Below are 24,323 nucleotides of genomic sequence, written 5' to 3'. Positions count from 1 at the left end.
ACTCATATTCCCACTAAGAGAGAAAATTCAATGTCAGACGAATATAATGAGGAATCTGGAACAATATTCCTAAAGTACAGTATGGGAAGTTAAGCAGATGCAATTTTGCTTAGCAAGAATTCCTCAAATGCAATGCTAAAAGTTGAATGGATCACGTTTTGCTTATAGCAACCTGACAGTTTTCCTTGCAGCATTTGGAAAGATATCAAAGTTGAAGTACGTAAAGCTCTCACAGACATCTAACGCCATGTTCTTAAGATACTAAAAGTTTCACTAAGCACGAATATCCCGACTGGCGATATTTCTAATACGCAACACAAAAAGCTGAGTATGTAAGAGATTCGCTAAGTGATAAAAGTTTTAACTCCCATAAGATAAATATGAATGTTAGGACATAGATCATACAATTTTGAAATAAAGAATGGTCCATTATACAAAACAAGTTTTGATAATAAAATTTTTGACAAACAGATATATTCAGTTATTCAATTACCATGTATTTCTGACCACCTAGTAGTCAACCTAAGAAACGAACAAGGATATTCATGGATTTATTATACGTGTGAACACTCAGCTATTATTTCTACACAACTGTATCGTAAGAAAACCTATAGTTCCCACGCACGTATCTTTTGAATGTCATAGCACACTAAAAGCAAAAAACCTTGTTGCATAATAGAATGGAAACAACCTAGTTCATTCGTTTCGTTTTGCACGATAGCTGGATATGAATAGGAAATTAATTGAAAACTCTTGCGTTGTATGCTGTGAAAACTACATCACTGTTCTCAAAACTGTATTTAGTAGCGAGATATGGTATCTAGAATTACTAAGCCATTATTTCTTTTGTAGAACTAGAGAGATACATTGAAACTTTGGTAGACGATGATGAAGTATTTTAATTCAGTTCAAATTTTACTCAGGAAAAAATCCTGATAGTCGTGAGATTTTTTTCCCCCTTGTTTCTTCGCTTAATAATAAAGAGTATCTCCCTTCAATTTTGTAATAAAAGATAAAGTTTATCTCATGCATATGAAGACGCACGAATTTATTTCACGAGGAGTTCAAAAATTAATAGGGGGGGATCAAAATTCAACATGAAGGTAAATTATATTAAATTTTGTAAAATAACCCCTAAAGTTAACCTAAATGTACACAAAAGTCTTGATTTCAGGGGCCCTGGATCACTATACAGGGCAAGTCAGAATGATGGACCTATTTCAGAAATTTATCCTGTGACATCAAATAAACATAGGTTATTATGAGACATGCGCTTCTGAAGGTTAACTTTTAAAAGTTTAGTTTCTACCCAGTGTTTTCACTTTCTACCGTTAAGAGTGAACAGCAAGCATGAAATGAATTGCTGATATTGATCACAACATGCTACAAATGGTTTGGCAGGAGATAGATTATTGGCTTGATGTGTGCTGTATTACGCAAGGTGTTCACATAGAACACTTGTGATATGACAGGTCTGCAATCAACAGGCTGTTTGCGTAAGTTTAGCTGACTTTTACGCTTCTGGGTGCACCGAAATCGAAAATGACCCCTGTTTCTTCCTGAGACGTCAAGTTTTTGCACAATCGAAATGTCACGTGGTCAAACAAGTAGCTGGAAATCGCTAAAATGCAAATGCATCACACGAAAATAAAAATGAATGGTAGCCGTTATGCGTCTATTCCTGTTGCTTATTCGGTGTGCTTGAAGGAGACGTATGAGAACTTGGCCCTGGTACTTACCAAAACCACAACTAGTTGGTATGCGGGGATTTAAAAATATTGTGTATGGTGCTGGAACAGCAGGCTGGGTACACCAAATACCCTTGTTTCCTCTGTTTATGGGACAGTCGAGACCGCGAAAATCACTGGAAGGTAAAACATTGGCCACCAAGAAATCTAGTTGTTGGTGAAAAGAATGTCATCAGAGAAACATTGGTGCCCCCGGAAAAGGTTTTATTACCACCGTTACATATAAAATTAGGCCTAATAAAGCAATTTGTTAAGGCACTTCCCAAAGACAGCAAATCTTCAAGTACTTGGTATCCAAGTTTCCAAGTTTATCGGAGGCAAAACTGAAAGAGGGGTTTTTTGTTGGCCCTGATATTAGAAAACTCATATCCGACAAAGACTTCATCAGTTCAATGATTCCAACACAAAAAGAGGCTTGGGTTGCCTTTACTATGGTCATCAAAAAGATTTTGGGAAACCGAAAGGACCCACAGTACAAGGAAATGGTGGAAAAAATGCACGCGTTCCAAAAGCTTGGTTACTCCACGAGCCGGCAGCCACCTACAAAAGGACAAACTCCAAACGAAATTTAAACTTTAAAAAAAATCTGATTGAGAGTGGTATTACTTTTTTTCTTCACGTGTGTGTGTGTTTCTGTACATCAATTTGTGTTACGCTGTTAATGGTGTTTCTATAAATTGCATATCTGTGTTCATATTTTTGTTAAACAATGACCACCCGTTTGTTCAAAACCCAGACGTCCCAGGACAAAACGGTTGTCATTCCTGGATTCAGCGCATCCCAACACATACGAATCAGTTAACTAAACCGAAACAGCTTAGCATTGTTTTACTTTTGCAGAGCTGTGTATGTTTGAAGAAAACTTTGAAAGTTCATCTTTCCTAGCACATATCTCACAACAACGTAGGTTTATTAGATTTCACAGAATAAAATCCTAAAATCGGGTTAATCACTTTGACTTGTCCTGTATGTTTGCTTCTATTTTTGTGTCTAGGACAACATTAAAACGCATTAGTTAAAAATTAATTTTCTTCCATTTGAAAACTGTTTAAAATGTGCCTTACATTTGGCAAGCGCGGCCGGAGATTAATTTTGTAGCTAGAAATGTGTGATTTTTTAAATCCTCTTCTTCCTGCAAAGTCAAACTTAGAAATATTCGACCTCTGACGTAAAACACACTTTCAGTCACAATACATTTATAGTTGAACGTGATTTAGAACCTGTAAATTACTGACATTGTAAAATAACAATTATGACTAATATTTTGTGTATATTTTTTCTTACTCAATAGTTTATCATTGAGATCTTATGGTTGGTCATTATTTATTTATTATTAACGTTGGTCTTCTGTTCTTTAAACAAACAGTAACACTGTCACACGTTACTACGATGATACAATGCTTGTTAACTTTACAAATATATCGATAAGTGATTTTCCCAGTTCTTTCTTTCACGAACAGATAGTATCTGACATTACAGATCTCCAAATTGTTTTATTAGTATCTTATTGTTTAACGATTACCTTCACTCGCAGTTTAACCGAAAAGAAGAAAGCATTTACGGTGATTACTTAGTATGTGTTTCTGAATATCTAATGACAAACTAGACATTACTTCCAAACCATACCTCGTATATTTGACACAATGTGTTATCAGATCTCATCAAATAAATGACATTAAAGACATGTAAACCAAACTAAATAAATGTTATCTCCTCCAAAGTAATTTCTTTTTATTAACTTCACTTGAACGTTTCATGATTCATTAACTGAAATGTTGTAGCTGGAGACGGATTATTGTGTATTTTACTTGTCTAAAACTGCTGGTGATTACACACACTGGCCTCGTGTTCTACTTTGTGAAGTCACTTCTATAGTTTTATTTATATTTTGTGTGATTGGTTGACTGGATGGTATGGAGTTCAACCTCCCTTCCACTCCCAAGACAATAAGACACGAATCCAGAGCTTAACGTGAAATTCGAAAAAGAGCTACCACTGGGAACCGAACTTGGGTATCCTGCTGTGAAAGCACGTATGCTAACTATACAGCCGACGGAGCTCGCATTTTGTCTGACAACAAAGTAAATGTACTCAAATTTGAAAGATACACAGTTGTTCCAAAACTGGAATGTGAAGGAATAAATACATAAATAAATAATCAATTTCTTTACGGGAAACAGGCGTAATATTGGTAACTGATCATTGTTAGGGGACTAACTAATTACCAAGAATTAGCTCAGTATCTCTACGATCGAGAATGGCACGTTTCAGTGAAATTACTTTATATTGCAAATACTGTTTCCAAAGAAACGGACGAAAGAGACGTCGAATTATAACGACCAGTAGCGCAAAAATCTAAAACTCTGTTACGGACATTACTGAATGTACTCGATACGATTTGTCCAGTAGGCAAAAACCTCAAAAGTAGGCCTAGGCCACAATCGATGTGGAGTTTATCCTTAAAAGGTGGAAGTTAGAGATGCATTGTTGGAATGCTGCATATGCTACGCGAAGAAAGAAAGAAAAAAAACTTATCTCTACAGACAGCAGAATGTCACAAAGTGATACATAAAAAGTAAAATTGAAATGAACACCGATGACGTTACGTTAGTTAGGGATTTCAGGTATCAGTTTCCTTCGAAAATAATACAATTCAAATATTTCAAGAAAATCGTCACACGTAAAGCCTAGGGCCAAGTGGCTCAGTGATAGAGCATTCACATCTGATGCATGGGGTCCTTGGTTCGATCCCAGCTTGCGCCAAGTGAGCTATGTGATGGACGAACACCGTGTGCGTGGGTTTTCTTGGGGTTCTCAGTTTCCTCTCACTTTCTTCATTACACCATTTCATTAATTTCTCATCATCATTGTCTCCTTTAGCCTAGCCGGCATACCGTATGACGTAAAACTTAAAGAAGAAGAAGAGGAAGAAGAAAAGGTAAATCCTATCCTCACGTGAAATTGTACAATGTCTTTAGTAGTAACAGAATCCGGCCTGGGAAATAGATATTAATCTTTGGGGTATTGAATCAAAATTCCCATTTGTTTGCTCGATGAGGCTATGTTGAGTCCCAGAAAGCGGACGGATAATTCTCAAGTTTATTGTGCAGTTCACGAAGTATTAGGCTGGTGGTGGAATTATCGCGAGGAGTTACTCCTTCCGGAATTACATTAGACCATTGATTGTTGTTTATGGTACAATTACAGAGAACTATTGTAACATTCCGAATAATAAAAAAATTCCCACCATTAAGGATTTTATGGTGTTACTTCCAAAACAATAACACCAGATAGTGTGTTGCACCTGCTACTACACGGTGAGATGTGAATTTACGAAAACGGGACTAGCCCGTTCAGAGGACTGTCTTTTGTCTTATCCAATATTTGGATAATAAACTGGAAAGTCGAGTCAGGATCAGGCTGTCGCGTCAGTATCTGTGGCGCAGTAACTGGCATACTGCGCGCGAAGCGCCATAACATACAACCTGCAGCACTAACTTGAGGAAAACATGTTACATATGTTGCTATGATCCCAGTATACGATTGGTCCACGAGGTACCAAATCGTGGAAACTTCGTTGTCTTACTAATCTCCTAGATAATACTAGATAAAATCTGTGGAGAGCACAGATAATCTGAAGTTATCTGACGAGAAAAGCCGACGAGCAATACAAAAATAGTTTCTTGTTGCTACTTTTTTCGAGCATTCACACTGGAAACACTTCACTGTACAGCTCACTTACTTTAACTCAGATCATTCCTAAATTTTTGTTTCACCGTTATTGAAACTATACCACATATTACAAATCGAAAGTAAGTAGCTAGAAGCAACAACACAGTCTCATACCACGCAGCAATAATAGACTTCACCAGCTGGAGCTATTTCCACACGTAGTTCGAAAGTGTTAAGTATAGATATGCTTAAATTAAAATTATTTCTTCACTGAAGTCATTCAATATTGTTTTAGTATACTACCTAGATATATAACGCAGAAAATAAGGATATCAAACACAAGCCCATTATATTATTGGCGCTGTTGGATTTAAATAATCCCATCCAGATGGTGCACTAGATTTTTAAGCTGATTCCTTTGACTGGGCTGTGTAGCTGTAATCTCCCGACGAACAGGTAAAATGAAATAATTGAACTTCGATTCCAGTATCTACTAATTAACAAGCTTATACGTTCAAATGTTTCAATTAGGTCAAATTATTCAAATATAACTTTAATAAATAAAGACTATTTTGTGCGCTTTATTTTGTTTTCTTCTTTTAATATTTCGCTTTCGTTTGCTACTGAGAGCTTTGTCCAAGGTCGATTTTTTCCCGAAAAAAAAACTGATATTTTTCTTGCATTACATTACTATTTTACACTTCTTCATGCAGGTAAGAAAGAATTCAGCTTGTAGTCCCACACTTGTAAATATTAAAATATCGTCAAGAAAATCCGTGTAAAAATAACACACTACAAATCATTACCAACAACTATAGAAAATGTTCGCTGATTTTAAATTCTTGAAATAACTACGTAACTTTGATGTTATCTTTTACTGAAATTTCAAATGTTATTCTTTGTCTAATAAACCTTGTCAGACACGTACTAATTTTTATAAAGTTTATTAGACAAATATACTAATTGTTGAATCTTCGGTAAATCTTATTGTCTGTTAAGTTTAGCCAATTAGTGTATCTAATAAACTTTATAAAAACTATTGTGAATCTTTATAACTTCCAATGGCACAAAATTAGATATTAAACATAACATGGAAACTACTGCGCAATACTTTAATGCACTTTGGCGGGTACAACACCTTAATGTGAATGGGAAATTTCGCAATTAACAACCAAATTAAGTCAAAATTGGTCGACAGAATTCAAAGCTAGTTGACATTCTCTATGGCTTTTGGTAGTGGTTTCTTGAGTGTAATTTTTACACGGATTTTCCCCATCAACATCTTTACAAATGCAAGACTACAAGCTGAATTCTTTCTTACTTGCATCAAGGAAAAATAGTAATGTATCTCAAGAAAAAAAAAAAATTAACCGAAAAATTCGACACTAAACAAAACTCTTAGCATTAAACGAGAGCGAAATATTGAGAAGAAAGGAAAATTAAATAATGAGCACAAGGTAAAGTCTTTATTTATTTACTACTAAAATAAGTGCATAAAACATACATCTTTCATACTGTTCAAATATAATTTAAGACTCGTTTGCTAATTATAAAAGAAAATTACGTGGCAGAAGTTATCACAGAGGTATATAATTTGAAACTGGAAGAAAACTTCATTGTTCCAGCATGATGAAGATTTTTCTCCAACGTTATCTTTTTTAGAGAGCACTTTCAATACATCGAATAAACAAACTTGCCTCAAAATCTTTTGTATAATTTTTGAGCTCTATATTTCGGATATCATCATTAGCCTTGTTCTATAGGAATCTAGCACAGCTTACGTGTACAGTCGAATACAGATAGTACAGAGAATTATTCAGAATATTTTAAGGAATGTTTGATTTTACAAATTCCCCTATTTAACAGTAATTCTATAAACTGGCAATAGGAAAAAAAAGGAATCAGCAAGGACATTAAATCAAGGATTATGATTTTGAAAAGAACACAAAGTATCAAAAAAATTCGCAAAAATATATTTAAAAAATATCCACAAAAATATATATATATAAAAATAAGTAACTAAAAATATGAAATTAAGCTTCGAAGCTATGAAAAATTCAAGTCCTCGAAAATGTAATGTCTGCTTGATTCAAACGTCATTCAGCCCAGATGCCTAATTATTTGCAAAGGAAGAGAATTTATAAGCTGAAGTTGAAATACACTACTTTCTTCTCTAATTTGCATTTACCCCAGCTGAAGACTTCACTTACGAATATTATTTCTTACAGAAGATTTGCATTTTATTTAATACTAATAAAGTCATTAGAATGATCTCAATTAAAATTTGTACTTTTCTTCATGAAAGTTTCAGGCTGCTTTCTTATATATACAAACTTAAAATGCTGTTGGTTTTGAAGGCGAGAGAAATAAATAAACTGACTAACATAGAAAAAGTTTATTAATTTATGATATGTTTTTCATTAAATGCTACATGCAAATAACGAGAAGGCTACACTTGCTCGTGAATATGAACGATTGAAGTTATACATTGATGATCATATTAGCTTGTTATTGCTATTTTCTGAAATCATAATATATTAGAGACTGAAAAATATTTTATACGTCAATAACTTAATTTATTAGTGCAAAACTCATCAATGGCACCATCAAGAAATGGGTGTTTGAAATATATGAGACTTTAATAAAATTAAATATAACGAAAGGAAGCTGAGCAATCGATACCTTAACGGAACAAATTACGCAAACAGTACTAGTATGCTTTCTGGAAGTCATCATACATCAACACTAAATTGTATACGTTTTATTTTTGTTCAACATCATTACCTTTTAATATTTCAATTTGCCCAATTTATGGAGTCTATAATACGTAAATTCTTAAAATAACAACATCATAGCGTGTGCTTAGGACTCATGCTTAAAATGTTTCTTTCTTTTCTTTTCCGTTACCTATACAAAACTATTTCAAGTCTGGCATTCAATAAAAGGATAAATCTTGTTACTTGTTCAAAAATTATGGCTTGTCAGAGGATATATATACGAGTGTATATCAGGTGTTCTAAAAATGGCGCCCACGAACTACAGAGCACTATTCTCCAAGCCAAAATAAAGCGGAAATATATATATATATATAATATTTTATACCTTCTGGGCCATCGTCTGAAGAAGCGAATTGCACTATGTGACAACGTCGCAGATAAGCAACCATACAGTAGATCTACCAATCTACCGAATAGTTACATCAATTCTTTCCAGATGACAATTCAGGGTGTCTACTAAAATTTCAAAATGAAATTTCGTGAGCTTTTCGTGACCTTTACTTTCCCAAACCACAAAATTTAGTAACATTCTCAAGCGTGAATTTAGGTGGAAATTGGGCCTAATTTTCATACATGCGATAGAAGCGTGCTTTGCTTGTGATTTGGTAGCGTCTAAAGTCAACCATAGACATTTTTGGTGGTGAATTTTAACGTTTTATAGAACAAAATTTTCCAGTCTATACTTATATTTGTACAGATTAAAAAATCGTGACCCAAAAGCTAAATTTCGTGACTTTTTCTTGACTTTCAAGACCGTTTTCTGATTTCGTGACTTTTTCATGATTTTCGTGACCGATAGACACCCTGCAACTAATTCCGATAGACGTTAACACTAGCACCACTTATTAGCGTAACAATCGATGTTAACTGCTTGATGGATTTATACAGCAATGCATATTGTTCGAAACTGGTCTACAACGTTGTCATATAGTGAAATTTTCGATGCTCCATAGCGACTGAAAGAGGGACCAAACGGTATATCACTGTATAGTATTGTCGTTTTATTTTGACTTGTAGAATAGCGCTCTGTTGTTCGTGCGCGGGCACCATTTTTAGAACACCCGATATAATTATATATATATATATATATATATATCTGCTGGTAATTCAAATGAAAAATGAGGCGTTTAAGGCTAAAGCTTTTCTTAACTCTAACGGGCAATGTTCGTACGCAAGAAACGATAACTCTCTATTAGACTAGCGTTTGACTTCAAATACCAGAGCACGGAAATCATCACATATTCGATTTCTCTCAAAATCTATTTCAATTTAATTCCTAAAACTTTTGTTGCATTATACATCACACTACTCTTCTTTACATTCAGATATAGTTCACGTTGTTCCTTTTCACTTCTGTTGCAGACTCTCTTGTAATTTCGTAGACAGCAAAATCATTTTAGAATTCAACTAAATGCTTTTGTACATGAACTTCCAACTTCTATGGAAATATTTAAATAGAAAATTAAGGGCTTTATGATCAGTAATAGTAATGAAAAGATAACTCCGAGCCATAAACTCAAGTGATTACAACTCACAACAGAATTCGCATTTGACAAACATGGAATTACATGAACAAAATATTACTGAAATTAAATAGAGTCCAAAAATTGGGCAACGAGGCATATAATACATATATACGAACTAATTCTGATGTGATGGTATACATAAATGAATATTCACGAGATTTTCGCATTTACTGTAGTTCTAACTTCTTTACCAGAAAAAAGAAATCACTCCCCTAAAACTACTAAATTTTCAATTTTTTACTCCCAAATGTTCTAAATATATCAACAAATAGTTTTTAAAATATCCACGTTTCATATATTTTTAAACAATGCTGTCCTTTTCGTATCTGTAAAGAAAAATATAAATCAGTTTATTTATTTGTCCCTTAAATATAACGAAGTCCAGGTGATTAAGATGATAAAAAAGCATAGTGCCGAAAATAAAGTTACTTATCTTTATTGATACTAATTTTAGAATGTAATAAATTATCTATTTCAACTGAAAGTACATCCTCTTCTAAAACGTAATTTAGAGACTTAAATTGAGACTGCGTACTTCATGTAATATAATTTTAGCTATGGTTTGCACTCAGACCGTTGTGTGTTTATAATTAGAGAAATATGCACTCTATTACGGATTTTCTGTTAATTTTATATACGAATAAGTAATAAGAATCTTTCAAATAACTTTAAGACTATATAAATATTTTTAAAAAACTGTAAAAGGGAATTTTTATACATTGCTATCTGCAAATTTCTTCAGTACTTTATTTCGCTTCCTTCAATCTTATCTATAGACAAAAAATACACGACAGACTCTTGTATGTGCAACACAAATCCCTGGACGGGAGTAAATTACGAACTAAACGAGTACGGAAATACTGCAAGATAATTATAATTTGCATTACAGTATGAAACGTTACTCGATTTATTGCATTGCTGTGGGAAAACTTGCTTAAAATGAATGTCGAAATTTGTCACGAATTTTTGGAATTGCACAAGACGGTCGAGATCATCATACACCTTTCTCAGATACGATGGTGGTGGTTATTATTATCACAGTATAATAATAGTAATAATAACTTGTTTTTGTTAGGAAACCATAATGAACAACTAACAGATGATAAATTCGGGTAACATTAATTTATAGGTATAATGAGCGCGTCCTCTATACTAGAACTTATTCCAATGTCCATAAAAAATACTATTATTTGGTATTATCCTAACCTTTTGAGTTAACTATAAATAAACCATGCATAGTAAAGAGACGACGAATTACATATGGTATTATTAAATTTTCATATGAGAAAGCAAATTTTTTGAAGAAATTGAACTACAACTATAGACGTAAATTTCTTCTTATTACATCTTTCATACGATGTAGATAAGAATCTCATTTTCTACATAGCAGACATCTTCACTTTCAAAACTTACAGCAAAAAACATTATATATCTCGCAAGTCACGAATTAGTAATCAAATCACGCCAAGGAAGTTTGATAGATACTAACGTGCTCCTGTTGTGTTCTTCTTTTTCCTCTTCTCATTTGCTGAAGTCGGCATCATCTTTGTTAAAATACTCGGCAAAAGTATGCTAATGAATTTAAAATATTCCATCAAGAATTTTTCAGAATATCTTTCCCTGTCTTTAAAATTAAATACATACATACATACACATGCACGTACGCACGTACGGAAATTTTATCACAGACATTTCGTGGTTTTAACCTCGACAAAGTAGAAAATAAAAAAATACTCTTACAAAAATATTTGAATCTAATAGTTTGCGAAAATCTCGTGACTTCTATGTTTAAAAAACTTTAAAACAAGCGAAAAATTTTTAAACTTTTTTAAATATAAAAAACGTCAAACAATTTCTTAAAAAAAAAAAACTATCATCTCTTCGTTTTGGAAGTTATTTTTGGAACATCATTTTAATTTCGTAGCTACTCATCAAAGTTACAAGAAAATAGGAATACACTCAGTTTATGAATGTATCTAATTCTCTTCATGAGGTGCCATGATTCATCTGAGTTCCCAAGAAAAGTTACTGATTAGTTTATTAATACAGAAGTTTTGCATACTTGCTTACAGAAGTTACTATTAAATATTTTTTTCACACTCAAATCTTTATTTCCTTACTTCATATACTCTTACCGTTATTATCTTTTAACTTTGAAAGCAAAGAACCAGACTTAAATACTGCATTATACCACAAAAACAAAATTCACCAGCGAAGAGTTCCATAAGCATGCAGTGCAAGCTTGTTACTAAGTTTTCGCTGATATTTATTTTTTTGTGCATGTTCCGAAAATCTTATATCTTATGGTGACTGGGAATGGTAGCAACATTATCTACAGATTTTACTTTGTTGCTCAAAATCGTTAAAGACCCGAAAGATATTGTTGTCAAGCTGTCCGATGTTTATTTTGGAACAAATATGATAGTTACAGATAATCTATGTATTCTTAGATGTGCTTATAAGGAAGAAATAATGTCCGTATTCCAATAATAATTATATCCAAATATATGTTTGGAAAATCTACAAAATACAGTTAAGGTCTAAACATAACATTATTAGAATACAGTACAGTGAAAAATAATTAACTTATTTAGATTGTACTTATTATGCAGCTACAATATTGGCTACAAATCTAAGGCTCCTTCACACAGACGTTTAAGCCCTGAAAAGGAACACCTTGCAGCCGGTGCTTTTGTACTCCGTTTAAATTTCATACTTTTACATTTTGCCTCACGCTGGGGCCGTGTTCACGAACACTCCAATCGCAAACTGGAAGAAATGACAGACATTGCGTAGCTTTTGATCTTGTAATAACAAAAAATTTCCAAGTGTTCAAGACGCACTTAAATATTTTCACTTAAGAGTTCGAACTATGACCATTCATTCATTATTATGGTGTAAGATGTATTCCACTTCTCACTAACTTATTTTACGGTGTGCACTATTCTCTTGGAATAACCCAGTTCTCTGTCACCTACGTACAAAATTTGTTTGTTTTAGTTTTTAAAATAATATTCATGTCTTTCCTTTTACAGGATTGTCACAGTACACAGCTGCTTGTAGATTGCAGAACACGGCTGCCAGAAGATGGTGATGTATGATTTTTTGCAATTTAAATAAAACCCTATTTAAATACTTGCAAAATGAAGAATAAAACTATATTTTGTTCTTAATAAGTCTTATTTAATTCTTGTTTATGCAATTCCATCATTTTACATTCGCATAGTAAGTCCTGAACTTAATGCCGACGGTGGGAATTGGGATCACTAACGTTGTATAATCAAGAACCAAATAAAAGACCTGAAGAAACTATATTTTATTCATCATATTGTACGTACTTAAACAGAGTTTTATTTAAATTGTAAAAAGTCACATTATCATCTTCTGGCAATAATGTTTTGCACTCTACAAGCACCTATAGTTATACTGTGACAACCTGTAAAAGACGTGAATATCATTTTAATAACTAAACAAATTTTGTACATAGGTGAACAGACAAAGTTGAATTATTCCAAAGGAACAATGCACACCGTGAAATAAGTTAGTGAGAAGTGAAAAATATTTTATACACGACAAATCTTCCCAGGAATATATTTTACACCTTAATAATCAATGGACGTAGTTAAGTGTAAATATTTTAATGCTTCTTAAACATTGAAAGTATTTCGTTATTACAGGACTAGAAACTACGTGTCTCAGTAATTTCTTCCAATTGCAGTATGAGTGTTCGCGACCATGGCCTCAGTGTGAGTCGAAATACAGAAGTATGAAGTTTTAACAAGGATACAAATGCATCGGATGCAATATGAGTTTCTTTTTTATGTTAAACATGGAATTTAGTGCATTAAGCCTTTATAAAATTGAGCAACTCTCTTCAGATAAACAGTTAATTGCTTATGGAAATAAGTTGATTCATAATTCAATATCAAGTTAAAACTTACCTTGTAACATATTCTAATATTTACTTAAAGTGGCGTTTTCGACAGTATTGGGTAAACTTCGGCGGCATTATTTAAAACTTTACCTGCTAATTTTAAATAATACTGCCGAAGATGACACAGGATGTCGACTGGAAAGTAAAAATTGGAACATATTTGACGCACGTTCTAATCTGAAACTAGTCGTTATCTTACTTCATTGTCTGAGAAATAGTCCATCAGTTTTAATTTGCTCGGTGTGCTTATCAAGTGGATCTTCTAAATACAAAACACTTATCTGTACGAAAAATGGATCGTGTATGTATGTGTGTTGAATAGCTGCATGCGCCAACTTGATGATACTCGGACCAACTTTAAATAACAGATTTCGCCTCACATAGCTGGAAAGGGACGTAAAACTCGAACCATAATGATGAGTTATTTCGTATCATACACCATGTTAAAAAGCAGACTACTGATCTGTTGATTCCTGTTTCTTTTCAACGTTTACATTACTCATAGTACATATTTAATTTTGTTTGTTCTGAATATTCCCCGACAGCTTTACCCGATGAATAACGAAATTACTACTTACTTAACTTGATTACACAAAAACAAAATTTTGTATTGCTTTGCTACGTTTATTTCAGATTTTCACTGGTTTTGAAGACTATTTTGTCTGTGTAATATATAATGTAAAAAGAACAACTTATTTATCTAACGATGTAAGTTAGAGTACTAATTTTTCTCTCTTATTAGGTCTTTTACTTGTTGGTAAAAAAATATTAATTTTTTACTTCTTCGTACAAAACAAAAAGTAATAAATAACGCACACAATGGGTATTTTTTCAGAATTTATACACAATACTGTACTACCCATATTTATGTGTGACAAAGTTTGGAAATCTAAAAGATATATCTATTCAATTATCCCAAGTATCTGTGTTAGTTCAATCACAGAATGCTCTGGAATTGAAATGACTCACATTGCACTGAGATTTACTCAGATTATCTTCTAGCATCGAACACGGAAAAACCCGTTCAGCGGTACGAGGAAAAACACTCATTACTCAATCCCTTTACACAAGATGAGCAATTGCAGTTCCATTTGAAGCATTCAGTTTTACGGAAAGTAAAATTATACATACCTATATGTAAGTTTAATGGATCTCAATCTCGATATTTTTGAGTTAATCCCCTAAATGCAACTGCTACCGCCACCTACATCAACCCATTCTGCGTGTGTAATTTTATAACTTCACTTTTTATAATTTCCATGTTGTATGTTAAATGTTTTCAGAGTTATTGGCAACGAATGAAAATGATGGCATTATTTTGTCAAGGTCAACTTCTAGCTATCTATTGTTGCTGCAGAATCGTATGCTGTATCAAAAACATGGTTTTAGTGTCCTATACACGCTATCTCTGTTTGTCGGTTAATGTTTTAATGCCTGTATGTGGTATGAGTTTATTCAATAGTAAAGAATATCAACTTTTCTTCGCATCTCTAAATCTGACCCGCGTACCTCGTAAAGCTCAAGTATTGTGATCCGGGCTTTCAGTGCATGTGGCCTCGGTTTCGAGTCTCAGTTGGAAACATATTTTACGGTGCTGATATCCAGCATGGTAAGGAATTCTGAGAGTTACTTGAATTAAGAAATTACCAGTGGCGACTCTTGAGGATCCCTTTGTGTGAAGCGATAAAAGTTTAATTTTTACCAATGTGACTTCCCTCAAGAGTTGCCACCAAAAAACTCCAGTCTCGAAAACAAATATAGTGGACACAGCCAAACATGAGCTGCAGCGCCAAGATTGTTACTATTTTATTTATTTATTTTATTTTATTTTTCTGATTTTCTTCAACTAAGGCTTTTGTTTATGAATATGCTGTGAAAGCAAAAACGCTCAAGCCTTAACTCTACACTCCATTCACTGATGGATACCAGACAAGCATCTGAAATTAACTAGCTTACAGTTATCTGGTTAGGAGTACTTCAAGTAGGTCATTATTTCACAATATTGTGTCTTCTGCGCTCTATACCTAATTTCAATAACAATTTGCTTACAACGAATCTGTACTTTCCAACAACGGATATCTATATATTAAAATGCTATGTTTATATATTTGTAGCCAATTTCTTGCGGCAATGAAATCTCGGAAATTACAAGTCTCGAAACGTGCCGTTTTTGTTGGTCGATTCCAAATTTTGTGTAGATTTGCTAGTTCTCTCAAATTTTCAAAGAACGTACGTTATTCTTCTATCGAAAGTTTTAGGAGTCGTTTTGAGCCCATAAGAATAACATTGTCGCTACGGCATTGCTATGGTTGATATCTTTGTGATAACTACCCAGCAGAAGAGCTACATATAGCGAATTGCCAAACAACAGGAGTTTTGCTTTAATCCGAATGATAGAATTTATTGGATGCTGGCAACTTCAAAGGTCTGTAGAACCGCAATGAGGCGTACTTGGATACGGATTTATAGAAGAAATATTTCCATTTGACATCATCTATCACTTCTCCAAGCCCGCCACAAACTCGACCCAATATCTATATATTGTTGAGGAAGTAAAGTTAAATGGATTTTTATTTTAAAATTTTAATAATTGGCTCAAATAGAGATAAATAAATGTGACAAAATTAAAGACAAAATTAAAAGATAAAATTAAGAGTCAAGAAATAACAACAACGCAGAATTAGGTTAAGTAAATAGATTTCAAAATTATGTTGTCCGAGTATTGTTTTGGTTTATGTCAGATGTAAATACAGACGTGTGAATGTGCAATGTTTTGATTACAAAGGACAACAAAGAAGTAATGCAGTGTCAGGAATATTGTGAGAGTCGTTGTAATGTTTATTTTGTTATTTGTTAATTGTTAACATCAACACAAATTTTAGGATGTGACAAAATTGTCAGATTACGAAGATAGACGTCTGGAGATTTTGTCTATTTGATGATCATTGCAGAAATGTGAATTTCGGCAATGAGATAGCAAACACGTGGAGTGACGTGAAGCAAGGTGGCAGTTTGGAAATTGACAGGTTGGAAATAAATACCCTACCAAGATTGGAAGGTGGTGATTCGACGAAGATCATTCGACGAGGAGCAGTCTCAGACGATTAGTTGAGGACTAGCTTTCCAAGTATTTTTATTAGACGAGATTTATTTAGAGAATATTTACTAGCTATGGTGAACTGGTCTACAGTATAAGTTCTACAGCTATTCTACGTTTGAACATCTTGGTAGCATTATCACTACAAGTGGTTGGAGTTAGCTCTGCAGCACCTTTGCTTCCTGAGGACCATCATCAACATCGATTCTGAAGGTGTGTGTTTGCTATCCGATTCTCGTCGTCAAATAGAGAAAATAGTCAGACTTCGCGGGTTGTGATCTGATAACGTTTGTTCATTCTCTACGCAACACAGTACACTTTAATAACACAATCTTTTACTGAAAATACAATGATTATCAATGAAACTTGGCATGTGTTTATTTTCTTGGAATTAGTCACTGAATTTTCCCGGACATTATAGAGAATGTTCGGAGGACAATCTCCCTGCGTTTTTGAGCTACGCATTTGCTATTAAAGGCACACAAAGAGGGGTTGACATGGTGGAGGCAGCCTTAGGTTCGATCCCCGGAGGATTCAATTAGTGAAATATATTTTGCGGTGTTATATTGTTAAATGACCCACCAAATGACATGGTGGAGGCGACCCTTGGTAAATATGATTATACGTACAGACATAGTGAGAAAGGAAGTGGGAAGGACATTCATGTTCATATTTGAATGAGGAGTTCATTTGAAGAATCATATATAGGATTCTAAGAAATGGTTTTCCTTATCTTCTATATTTGTTTCGAGGAAGAGAATGAAGATTACAGGGCTTTCTATTTTTTTATTTTTATTTTTTCAATGGAAATTTTCCGCTACTCGTTGGACAACCCAAAAGATGCAAGCAAACTATTTTATTTACTGACACGCGGCGATCAGTCAATATACAGAGGAGCTTATGAACTATAAATTCCTTTCTCTTTTTCTTAACGCTTTTCTTTTCTTTCATTATTCTTTTCTTTTTCTTCTTTCTTTTTTCCTGTCTTCACAATAAGTACTGGCGCGTTATTATAATTAATAACAGACGATTCGCTGCAAAATAAATGTGTTACAATATACAAAATATAGACGAATAATCAGAATTAGTTTCATTAAAATTTACGGAACATTTCCAGTTGTTCTTTAGTATGGTTCAGCTGATATTATTTCGTCCATAGTGCAGTGGAAAGCGAATTCTAATGCTAACTGGCTGATGTATTTTGTGGTAGCGGATATTTCCTAAATAATTCAACGTAGAAATGAGCATTAATAAAACACATTGGAATACTATGTTGATGCAAAACTAATGCAGGATTTGGTATACCTTAACTGACACACGACTGCTATGTTACACATAATATGGAAGTTCGTGTTATGCTCTTTGCCCACATAAGACAATAGTAACCTTTTCTCAGGAGATTAATTTGACATTTTTCTTCTAATTATTCACTTAAGTTTAAGAATATTTTTACCACGAACTCCACGATATATATCACTATAAAAAAAACAAAGAAAACTCTTCGGTAGTTTCACCCATAATTAATTTTAAATACATTACCTTTTATATTGTGTTGCAACTTACTTCATACTTACAGTTTTAGAATAAACAATAGTTGTCTTCGTATAAAATAACTAGAGAACATACATACATTATATATTTCATCACATAGTTACGGTTTGATTGCACGAAAGTAATGCCAGAGTACCTTTGTAGAATTTCAATTTTTCACAATCATATACAATCACGATGCCTTCTTCAACATACTACTGAAACAAATATAGTGCTTAAGCAATAAAGCACCAATATAATCTAATTTGTCCATCATCGACATAAAAAATCGTGAACTTTTCTCCTGTGAAAAATTACAGAATGTTCTTAATTTACAGTTCGTTAGGTTTTCTATCCTATTTAATTTTATCAAAACAATCTATGTTTATGTGCGAAAATGGAAATTGAGCATTTTTGAAAAACATTAAATAAATGTTATTGCAGACTGAAGTATCGGGCATTTTATTGAAACAAAACAAAAACTATTCACAGATTAAATTTCTGATTATAGTTTATCACTTTAAAAAAAGTCTGAAAACTAAGAATAAGGTTAAATTTAGTTCAGATTAACGTTTTGTACAAATAATTAGTTTTATTTTTAGAATAAGGATAAGAAAACGGCAACTACAAACTGAATTAGATCAAAAAAGTAAGTCGAAAGATAACTACTGAGTCTTCTTGCTTCACCGAAACTAGTTTCGTGTTTACTCAGTATATGCAAAATTTTACTTTTGATTTCGCATTCTTATACAACATGAATAAACTTCAAAAAATAAAAGTAATTTAAAAGATTTATGTTTCAAGTCCACTACTGTATAAATAGCTGTTATGGCTATTTAAATGATTAAAATAGTGTCACTAGCATACGAAGTTAACAGTAGCAAACAGATAATACAGATTACTATAGCTTTGATTTTCTGTATCAATGAGCTATGAATGTCATAGAACAAGCATGTTCGTCACAGTACTTAAAAGTTCAAGAATAATGACAAATACAATAAACTGACATACAACAGTAAAAATTTAAAACTTCTGTTGGAAGTATCAGCCATATACAATGTTTAATTATATATTATTTTTTTAGTTTTTTTTTTTTTTTTTCGACGAATCTTCTTGGAAGGACCGTCAATGAATAAAGGGGCAGAAATTATCACATTAAAAAAATGCTCCAAAAGGATTTTGTTAATTTAACCAAATTTACACTTCATAGAGGTACTGATAGATATTAAAGACCTTTAAATTCCAACGTAGTGCTCCTAGTCTCACATTTCCATGAGAAACCAAATGCTTAACAAATAGTTACGTATGAACGCGAACAAAGAATTGCACCCGAGTTAGCTTTCCGCCTATTATAATGAAGGTAGCATAATGCCTTCGAAATACTCGGAGAGAAATTTTCATCTTTCTTTACAAAACTGTAAGCAGTACATTTTATTCTAAAACTAGTTTTCAAAAAATTTTTCAACCTGTTTTTTGAAGCTGCCTTATGAGCTAGTGTCTTCAAAAATTATAGTTTTGCATTTTTAGCAGGGCGTGTTTTTTTCGAATGATATCCATTAGAATTTGTTCTTTTAACTGACACAACAAAGTATCTCTAGAAGTTTGATGCTATTATTCACCCACAACCATAAACATTTTTGTCTTTTGTATGTAGCAAATATTTGAAAGCTCTGAACTCAGATTTACAACCAGCGACGCGACTAGGCTAGGCTAGTTGTCGCTCGGTACAAGAGCTCGCCTTAGCGCCCCCACCCCCTTCCCCCCAATGACCAACCAAAACAAAACGATACTGGCACCCCACAGTAATTCTCCTATTTCATTTTTTCTTCAAGTGGTAAAGCCTGATTTCAAAATTGCAGTACGTAATTTAATTTTTAGTACAAGATAAAATACCAAACTAATTAGTATTTGATTGCCAAATAATCTGAGAGTAGCATGCTTGACATATTCTTATAGTCTTTAATAACTGCAAATCACAATGTTTTCGGAATTATATTGGGATGCACATATGTGTAGAATGAATCATCAGTTTGTTGCTTTAGAACAGAATATTTAATTATGACAAACACTCAAGTTGTCGTCTTCAGTATCATACTCGGACGTTTTACAAATCTCTAAATTCGATATAAATTAAATGAAAACACAAAAAGCTGGAACTAAAATTTAGCTTTGCGGGCTCTTTTAGCTGCAAACGTTTTTACAATGTCTGCAAAAGATAGCTTTGAAGCTAACTTATGCTCTATGGATATGATGCTAAAATTTGGTGAGTCATTGTTGTCCTGTTAGGTTTCTGAGGTATTTTTTTTATGATATTTAGTTTGCTAAAACTCATCTCCTTGTCTTATAGTGAAAATAAATATTTGCCCCGTTTTGCTCCCCCCAATCCGGAGCCGGAGCCCGGGGAACAAGCCCCGTCTGCCCCTCCCCCTAATTTCGCCACTGTTCACAACAGTTTTAGAGGTAAACAGATTAGTAATATTTCTGACTTGAATGAATGTATTAAAAATCTTGTGATTCATCACGAAACCAACCACGTAAACGGAAACTTTTTTTAAAACAGGTATACTGCACGAACCTTTAACTAAATAACTTCAGGATTAATTCTGAAATCTAGATCGGTGTAATGGAAAGAATGTTGCTATGAATCATTCTATTATACCGTATATTCAAGACGAAAAATCAACGAAGTAATCATCATTCTCAAAAAACTCCTAATATAAGTAAAATTATAAATATTTTCCTACCTTTAATTTCTGGTTCTTCTCTCTTGATTTTCTTATTCACCGGCTCCTCATCGCTATTCTCCTCGGCCTTCTTTTTCTCCCCGACAGAATTCACCTGCGTTCCACTTGCTGAACCTGTACTTGTGTTACCTGTTGATCCTGTGTTTGGGGTTACCGCGTCCGGAGGGTTCTGGACCATCTTATCCACATCCTGTCGGCTCACAAGCTCCTCAGGCCTTTCCCACACGGACGTTCGACTGGATGGATTATAGAAGAACACTCTGCCGTCCCCAGTCCATACTACGCACCTGAATATACAAAATGGCAATGTATTCAATGTACTTAAAATTCACTCTTAATAATTTAATGAAAGTTTAAAATGATAATAGTAAGTTTCTTAGCATTGGAACAGTAAAGTAGGAAAGTTCATAAACCAAATAGCTTACAGCTTGATCTAAACAGATCCAATGACTATTTACAAGAAAAGATTACATTCCTATAATCTTTTATCAGTCAGAGATCACTTAACGCTTGATGTGTTACCACCTATCATGACACCACTTCAATATTAACATACTTTGCGAACTTTTCTAAAAACTGAGAAGCAACTTTACAGGACGGTACACGGGATGTTTTTTTACCTAAAATAAGTCTTAAGTACAATATTCACTTTGTACATTTTATATGAGCTGTATATAGTAGGTAAACCTGAAGTACTTTTTATATATAGACATAGATAAATAAATACATATATTTTATTTTAAATTTTATTTTTTCATCAATGACTAATTGGAAATCATCTCATTAGTCCCTTTATTATAATCGCCCCTTTATTGTAAATGATAAATGTTTCTGTAATTCTGTGTAAACAGTCTTCTCGTATTTGTATTCATCCTTACTCATCATACACTTCTCTTTATACACACACAACTGTTCGTTTAGTCAGTTTAAACACAAGCAATCATTCCAGAATATAAGTTCGTTCTCTCTCCTTGTACTTCGTGAAAACTTATTTTAAAATATTCGGTTAATATTTTGACTTGAAAAAATTAATCTCTTCACCACCGTGTACACATGTAAATGTTTCTGGTATTGACAATTTCGGATAACAATAAATTGTTATGAGGCACACTAAATTTCACACCATTTTTACGTACCAGATATATGAAATCACTATGCGAGAAAATTGTGAATCCGCAATTTTAGTATTTTTGGTTCTTCTTCTGAGTTTGGAACCAATCGCCTCTTAATTTGAATAATTTTAGCCCTTAAACACCGGTACTATGTAATATGTTGCACTTGTATTTACTGCTTACTTTATAAGATTCAATTGATCAACCTTTTGGGTTCTCGACTACTTCCAATATTCTTCCTCCTCCCTGCAGTTTGTGTTTTTACAGTTTTGCTTGAAGAGGGTAACAGAATGGTTCTGAAAATCCCGAAGTGTTGCTTTGAATGGAAATCTAGTGGATGATTTAGAGTAAGATAGTTTGAAACCCCGCCTACTAATCCTATCTATAATACGTAATTACTCTCCACATATTTCAAATGCATTTCTAATATATATTCATTTCTCACTTACCATGGAGTGCCAGGAACAGGAGTGCTGGACACTGGTCTTGATCTGTCTTGAGCCTTTTGCTGTTCTTTTGCCTTTTCCTCTTCCTCTTTCTTCTTTTTGGCTTCCTCATCGTCAACTTCCATTTCCTCTTTTTCATCCTCTCCTGCTTCTCCATTTACTAAGGTTTCCTCCTTCACTTTCTTCGGAGACTCGGATTCTGTATCGGTGGTCTCTGTACTATTCGCAGTTGCTGTCGTCGGTGTGCCCGATGTCGTTGTGGTGGTAGTCGTGGTAGCGGTTGGGCTGGCAGTTGCTACACCTTGTGCAGCTGCTAATTTGGCAGCTATAGGAAGAGAATAAAGAAAGAATTATATTTAAGTTTTCACATATCGATACTTGCAACTCCATACACAATCTTACAAATTACTTTCCTGTATTATCGTTTCACCCTTAATCATCATCGATAATATTCAATGATATATTGTTCGAGAAAAAAAAAATCTGGAAATAAATAAGTGGTACAAGCAATATGGTCTGAATAAAAAAGCAAAACTCAAAAAGTATGACTAGTCAGGTAGAAGACTGGGTAGCATAATGGCTACAGTACAGGTACTGTAAGCCATAGATCCACGCTAGTTTCTCGACCCACTCGAAAATTTTGCTCCCTTTGAATTTCATTATATTAAAGAGTTGTTTATCCTTCATTTATCATATAGCAAATTTATTATATTCAAAAATGATTTATATTAAAGTTGTTGGAATTTTCTCTAGCCCAAAATTCCCCATTGTTTTTTCTTTGGGGGGAAGGGGTAAAACATTTTTAAAAAATACCCCTAAAAATATATACTTTAAAACTTGGATTGAAATAATAACCTTAAGAGTCCTCATCCCGGCGAAATTAAAATACCGCTAATTTTACAGTAATTATGTAATATCTTCAAATAGATAAAAGATAATCGAAATGTGGAACAAAAGCGCCCTAGACAATATCATTTTACATGTGATACCGTTATCACGACTCACTTATTTGCTTTCGATTTCGAGCCATTTTGAAAATCGGCATTTACTTTCGCGTTTCTAAACGGCTGAAAACGGAAAGTCACTACGTGACTTGTGATAACGGTACCTCACGCAAAATAATATTGTCTAGGGTGCTCTTGTTCCACATTTCAATTACCTTTTATCTATTGGAAGATATTACATAATTACTGTAAAATTAGCGGTATTTTAATTTCGTCGGGATGAGGACTCTTAATGTGATTTTAATCAATTACCTTCTACAATCATGCTTCTGTGTACATGCCTATTTTCAGAATTGGGTTAAACTATTTATTTATCAAGAGATCATCCATCACATAGAATATCATGGAAAAAATGTTTGGGAATTATGGATAGCGAATTTTGTTTGCTTTCGATCAAATTCGCTGTAAAAATGTTCAACTGCAATCTATTATATAAAAATGAAAATGATTGTGTTTGTGATCGCGTCAGAGGAAACAAATTGAAATGAATTCTTGAACATAATTAGTATCTACTTTGAACAGGGTTGGCAAAAACCATGGTTTTTATTGAAAAAACCAAAAAACCAGTTTTTTTGGGTTTAAACCCGGTTTTTTTGTTTAAATAATTTACTCTATGTATTTATATTAGAAATGGACAGAAATTAGTTTGTTTCACCTTGGTGTTATTATGCAACAACAAGGTTATGCTGGAAGAGGTCACATAAGCTTAAAGCGGAATCCAAACCACTTCTCG

The 24,323-nt window shown here is 33.4% G+C and overlaps 1 protein-coding gene across 2 annotated transcripts in view; it reads right to left on the bottom strand.

Moving 5' to 3' along the window:
• LOC145690285 (transcription elongation regulator 1-like) overlaps positions 1 to 24,323 on the bottom strand; it is a 166,991-nt gene that overhangs the window by 75,152 nt on the left and 67,516 nt on the right. For both annotated transcript variants that reach the window (XM_081765045.1, XM_081765055.1), the window contains 2 exons: positions 22,590 to 22,911; positions 21,029 to 21,315 (listed from right to left, as the gene is read on the bottom strand). In XM_081765045.1, the coding sequence (XP_081621171.1) occupies positions 21,029 to 21,315; positions 22,590 to 22,911 (609 nt within the window). The remainder of the gene's footprint in view (positions 1 to 21,028; positions 21,316 to 22,589; positions 22,912 to 24,323) is intronic.

The sequence above is a fragment of the Thermobia domestica genome, chromosome 1 (assembly GCF_964235325.1).
Source record: "Thermobia domestica chromosome 1, izTheDome1.hap1.1, whole genome shotgun sequence".
NCBI classification, from domain to species: Eukaryota; Metazoa; Arthropoda; class Insecta; order Zygentoma; family Lepismatidae; genus Thermobia; species Thermobia domestica.
The sequence above is the reverse complement of the archived record's forward strand: the minus strand, read 5'-3'. Positions and strand labels throughout refer to the sequence as shown.